The 6,134-nt window shown below is 47.9% G+C and overlaps 1 protein-coding gene across 1 annotated transcript in view; it reads right to left on the minus strand.

The window, feature by feature from the left end:
• Positions 1 to 6,134, minus strand: part of DOCK11 (dedicator of cytokinesis 11) — a 70,438-nt gene that overhangs the window by 22,369 nt on the left and 41,935 nt on the right. The window contains exons 34-39 of the mRNA XM_009287644.2: positions 5,847 to 5,950; positions 3,704 to 3,815; positions 3,512 to 3,578; positions 2,949 to 2,996; positions 2,281 to 2,423; positions 1,511 to 1,626 (exon numbers count right to left, since the gene is read on the minus strand). Coding sequence (XP_009285919.1) covers positions 1,511 to 1,626; positions 2,281 to 2,423; positions 2,949 to 2,996; positions 3,512 to 3,578; positions 3,704 to 3,815; positions 5,847 to 5,950 — 590 coding nt within the window. The remainder of the gene's footprint in view (positions 1 to 1,510; positions 1,627 to 2,280; positions 2,424 to 2,948; positions 2,997 to 3,511; positions 3,579 to 3,703; positions 3,816 to 5,846; positions 5,951 to 6,134) is intronic.

The raw sequence follows: 6,134 nt of genomic DNA on the forward strand, positions 1-6,134 counted from the left end.
TTGTCTGGACAGTTTTTTCATTTGCAGCCAAAAAGAGAGAGAGAGGGGGGGGAAAAAAAAAAAAGACAATCACATCTTTTCACCGGACAGATTCGTAGCTGCAGTAAGTCAGTATACTTCCCTTGTCTCCTGCAAAGTTTTGACAGTTTGCACCTTCTGGAGGTATGGCAAAATGGAATTACTTGGAGATGATTAATACAGGTTGGTGTCAGAGTTATCTTGCCTGTGCCTGCTGTCATCCTTGCAGCTGCTGTGCAGGAAGCCTGGTGCGCAGTGGCCACCCAGCAAGGATGTGGATGTCCCATATTGATAGGAGATCAATAGTCCCTATCTCATTGCCAGCCCAAGCAATCCTTGGGCTGGCTCAGGTTTGTCTTTTGACATCCCATACATATCTTGTAGCAGGGTAAGTTTAGGATCCATACTTTTAAACTGAACTCATTTACTCTGTCAGTAAGAACAGCATCAGCACTTTTACTGTAGTACAGAGCACACTTCTGTGCGGTAACACTGTATGACCATAAAAGCAAAGCAGAAGTCCATTAAAGCGGAAGGGAATCCAGTCTATCCTGTGGTTTGAAAATCACATTGTTTTGTGGTTCAGCCATATTCAAAAAGAGGCAACTGAGAAAGTCAAGCAAGTTTTAACTCTTGCATCTAAATCATTCTGCTTGTTGACAAACTCCTAAGGAGTAGTTTAACATATGCACCTGGATGGCTTTTTTGCTCTGTAACAAAAAAGAGCAAAGGATATGAAGCAGAAGATATGATGACCTTTCTCTTCATGTTGTTCGATACTTCTAAAAAGGAAATCTTAATTGTGCTTACTCTAAAATCCGGAGCTGTTGTGACATTATGCAAGACACATTGCTATGAGCAGGATTCCTCCAACCACACTTTGAGGAAGAGCTTTTCTGGAAGAGTATTTCAGTATTTTGCTGCCAGCCTGGGGTTCACTTCACCACAGAGGCTTTGATTCTTGTAGATGGCAATGACTGCTGGAAGTGTGAATCACTATATGGAGGAGAAGACTTCTACCAGTGGTACTGGTCCTATCTGAACTGGTAACCACAGCTGGAATGCTTCAGCCCCAGAGACATTCATGTACAGCGATTCAAAGACATCTGGGCCTCGCTTCTAGGCAATTTATGGTAGAAAACAGTGACTGTTCTAAGAATGCTAGACCTTCATTTCTCTTTCCTCTAGTCCCTCCTTTCTGTATGATGTACATTTCCTCTTATTCTATTTTTGTCATGCCTACACCCATGGTATAACGTCCATGTAATTTTATCTGGTCTTGCCATTTTGAAGAAATTGCAAAATTGCATAAGTGCATAATTACTCTGAGACCTCATGAAACACAGCATTTTGGAAAATAAACAAGCTGCAAATTATTTGCTTTTCTAAAGCCTTCCGTAATCTGCCACTCTAGGAGAAAGGATCACCAAAATCAACACGCATACAGAAATACAGCACACTTTTCTACAATACTTTTGATTTCAATGCTGACCTTGAAACTCTGAGTGAAAAAAGAGATGGTGTCCAGGACTGTCAGGCACACTTCGGTGGCAATATTGCCCTCCAGTAACGCCTGGTGCACAATATCTGCTTCTGAGGTGCCTGCATCTGTGGACAGAAAGCAAATCGGGAGGAAACAGTGTTCAACACTCCAGCTCCCACAGGATCTAAATGCTGATATAGATAAGGTTCTCCCCTTGCACTTCACTGGGTTGGGAGATGAGGTAAGAATAGCAAGATGCTGAATTTGCCAGCTCCATTCATAGAAGCTGCCTCAGCCTGATGCCAACCGAGAAAACCAACCTCAGTTATTTCCCCTTAATCTCACTGTCTTTAAAGCCAGAGAATGAGGTGTCCAAGTTGTATCCGCAGAGGGGAAACGGCAAGGTGCTTCAATGGGGCAAAACTCACCCACGTGGAGAGGCTTAGGGCAGATCCCGGCCCAGGTCTCTGCGCAGGGCAGCTCTCCTGCTTGCCCTGCTCACTACCCAAACCAAGGTGTCGTCTGCACACGCGCTCAGCCAAGGAGTTGAGCTGAGACAGGCGAGAGGAAAAAGCCACGGAAGTCCCAGGGGTGATTTTTAAGGGGCTGGCTTAAATGCCACCCCCACCAATCTAGGAATGTTGCAGGGAGGAGCGGTGACCACTGTAATTCTGTGGAGTTTGAATATCCTGAAGTAACAAGCAGCAAGTGGAAAATGGCTACATGCAGTTTTCAGCAGGCTAATACTCCACAGTCCCATCTCGCTCTGCTGTACATACTGTGGTTGAGCGTGAAGGAGGTCTCCAAGCTGCCCAGATGCTGGAGCCGCACCTGCATCCCCCCAGCTCTGCTGCGGAGCGCCGGCATTGTCTGGGATTTCCTGTCGGCTCCCGTGTGCTTGGATAACCAGGCATCGTGCACTCTGCAAGGGGAAGTAAAGACTGCGGGTTTGGATGAGCAGCTGTGGCCACATCACTACAGGATTACATGAGGCACCAGGACAGAGACCTGGCCTCGCTCCAACGCACTAATCTGGTTTATCCCAGACAATCCCAGTGGGACTGGCCAGGCTACCCTGGTCTTGCCTGCACCAGATGGCCCTAGAGCTAATGAAACAGCAGTGCTGCTGCTCAGGAAGCAGAGATGCAGCTGTGACTTGTGTCTCACCTGCAGCCGACTGCGGGGGATGCTGCCAACCTGCGCGGGCAGCCAGGAGCGCCTGGGCCTGGGGGTCTCATGCAGGAGCTGGAGGGGAGGGAAGGGGCAGGGTGCTAAGACGAAGGGACTCTGCTTGCGGCATGGCGCTGAGCAGAGTTCTGGCCCCGCAGGCTTCCTGCCTGCTTGGGTTGGCCTGGCATGTGTATGCACACTCCCTTCCTGCCTCGGCTGCAGCAGGGAGCACAGGGATGGTCCCCCCACCCCAGCCCCAGATGAAAGAATACAGTACCTGGCAATATTTCTCTTGCCCACGTATCTGAAGTGAAATAAACACACCCTAGAAAGAAAATAAAATATGTATCTGTTACAGATTCTGCAGATTAGGAACATTAAAAGTCTACCCTGTCCTTGTCTGCAGACACACTCCTCTGTGCACGAGGGTTTGGGTGTGTATTTACAAATCACTTGACCTCACACCATCAGCTTCCACAGCCTATGGCACATCCCTGTCTCCCCACCCATCTGTTCCACCAAACCGCTGCAAAGCGGAGGTTGTGCTGGTTACGGCAGGAGGCTGTGCCGTGAGCCCTGCTCGCCCGTGGGTGGTAGGACACCCTCTGCACAGCCCGGACTGAGCACAGGGCAACGCCACTTCAGCATACTCCCTCGATATACACCTGTTTCTCCTCAGAGGGAGGAAGAGCATTTCACTACAACCTGGCCAGACACCTCTAGTGCTGCACAGGACTGCGTGCACCCTGCGAGGCACACCGCACTCACGCCTTCTTCTTGACCAATGCTGCCTGCACAAAGGCGCAGTGTTTGAATTGCAGCCTCATGCATGATACTCACTCCAGAAGCACAAGGACATTGATCAGCTCTTGGGGGGAGAATTTGTTCCAGTAAGCTAAAAGAGTATCTGAAAGAAAAAAAAAACAGTGCACTGAGATTTAAAAAAAATTAAAAGGGGACCTTACAGACCAAAACAGCCGGTGATAGTCTCTTGTCTTTCTGGCTGCCGCCCAGTGAGCAAGAGCCACCAACCTTCAGAGATCATCTTCACAATGTAGAGGTAGCACATCAGGAGTGTCCGGATCTCAAACTGGTCCAGCCGGCTGCAGTGCGACACGCTGCTCCTCGTGGAGCTTCTGCGGATCTAACGGGACACAGACGTGACGTGGAGGCCAGTGGCCCCAGGTGCCTGGGCTGTGCCTGAGCGGAGTGTGTGGCCAGAAGCCATGCAGCGTGGGCACAGCAAACCCGGCACATACCAGATGTGCCAGCATTCCTCCTGTCCCCCTACATGTGCACCCTCACAGCACCATGCTTTGGAGACATCTCATCCTTTGGGGTTGCTGCCCATCCAGTGATGAGCAGTCTGGAAATCCTGGACATGTGGCCGAATGCTTCTCTGTCCAGAAAAAATGTCTGGGCAGAGAATGATGGCTTATCCAGCAAAACGCACTGCAGCCCTGCTTTCACTTCCCCTACTCTCTGCAGTGTTTAAGCTCCCGGACATTTTTCAAGTCAGTTCTTGTCAAACAAAATAGTTCCTTAGTTGTCACAGTTTAAAGCAAGAATCTAACTTTCTGTTAAAGACGTACGCTTCAACCCAAAATGTCAGTTATTAAAAAACCAGGAAATTTCAGCTTAAGAAAAGAACTTTTTTCTTTTTCCCTGATTTTTGGAAGTGTCTCTTGTTTTTCCTCCTACTTTGTGACTTAGGCAAAGATAAGTGAAATCCTGCTGGTGAGTCAATCTGTGTGGGAAAGGCTTGGGCATTGTGTGGTGGAAAACACAACTTCTAAAGTTTTACCAGTTTGTTTTGCATTCTCTGTGCTTGCCCTAGCCGTATCCTCTGACAAATGGATAAGATTAGGCTCTAAGCAGGACGCTTCTCTTAAAGCTGTGCCTCACATGTTTGGAGAGTGATCCACAGATCTTATTCGTTGTTTTTCTGGGACAAGCTGTGGATGTGAGTCATAATAAAGCAGAATTAAACATTCAGTTTAGAGTTGGAGATGCAGTGCTATAGCCAGAACTTTGCTGTTGACCATGCCAAACTATCAAGTCAGCACACAACTCACTCCAGGGGAACAGGCGATAAGCAACGTGTCTACCTCTCTAGGGCAGCATTAAAGCTGAGCTCCTCCCTGTGGCATTGCTTTTACATGGTTTTGTGGATATTGCATTCCCTAACAGAAAAGCTGTTTTCAACAACTCTGAAAAACATACCTTCAAGGACACAGAAGAGGATGTCTAGCTGTGGGGAAGAGCTGAGCTGCAAGCAATAACGCTTTCTGCAAATCCCACCAGCAGCGTTGAAGCATATGCTCAGAGCTTTGCTGAGTATGAACAGTTTTATAGTCAAGTGTTTGGCTGTACTGTGTCTTGTAGCTTTGTGATTCAAGTGGGAGAGCTTGAAAGGCCCCACCTCTCCTAAGCATGTCAGGACACAGCCAGCAGGAGCCCAGATAATCTTTGCCTTGTTGTTTTAAGGGCCAAAGTTTTTAAAGAGGCATCAACGATTCACGCCAACCCAAGACATCTGGAAATTGCCTTGAGGAAAACCAGAGGCTGGTTTGCACAAATACCTGATTTCCATGCATGCAATCTGCCAACAAGGAGAGTACACCCTGTCTGAATAGTGGGGTCAGAGCTCTTTGTGGTGTGACCGTGGTCACCTTCTGCAAGTTTGGGGCTGTGGTTATTAGCCTGTGCTGATTTTCCTACAAATACCTCATCTTCTCTTAAGTCAGCGGTCACTGGCAATCTCGCATCATGGTGCTTTGCCTCCCCAGCCGTGTGTGGAAACCAGTTCCCAGCACCGTGCACGGGGCACTGGCCAGGCTCAGACCCATCCATGCACAGGGAGCACGTCTGAGTATGAATAAATGCACCATGGGAGCAGAGATTTTTCCCAACAGGTTTTGCCTTTCATCTTCAATAAATAATTTGTCAACAGTTATATTTTTGGCTCAGAGATATTTGTAGAGGGAAAGCATACCAGACCGGTGAGTCTGACCTCCTCTGTTAAAAATGAATCTTTTTTGTTTCCAAACAGAGATATTTATAAACTGGCTTTTGAGAGTGTTACCACAGGGAACTCCTTTTCCCTCCCCCTTATTTAACACAGCCCACAGACTGGTGCAGTGAGCAGCATTCTTTCTAACCCCAGATAAGTTACATTTTCACTCTGATCCGGGGAACTGGTTGCCCCCTCTGAGTTCAGGGATCCTTTCGAGTCCTCTCGCTTTATTGCATGGCCATTTGGAAGTGCTGCTCCGCAGGCTGAAAAAAACCATAGAATCATAGAATCATAGAATCATTGAGGTTGGAAAAGACCTCTAAGATCATCGAGTCCAACTGTCAACCCAACACCACCACCCACTAAACCATGTCCCTAAGTGCCTCATCTACACGTCTTTTAAATACCTCCAGGGATGGGGACTCAACCACTTCCCTGGGCAGCCTG

Source organism: Aptenodytes forsteri, unplaced genomic scaffold (genome assembly GCF_000699145.1).
Source record: "Aptenodytes forsteri isolate BGI_AS27 unplaced genomic scaffold, ASM69914v1 Scaffold265, whole genome shotgun sequence".
Taxonomy (NCBI): domain Eukaryota; kingdom Metazoa; phylum Chordata; class Aves; order Sphenisciformes; family Spheniscidae; genus Aptenodytes; species Aptenodytes forsteri.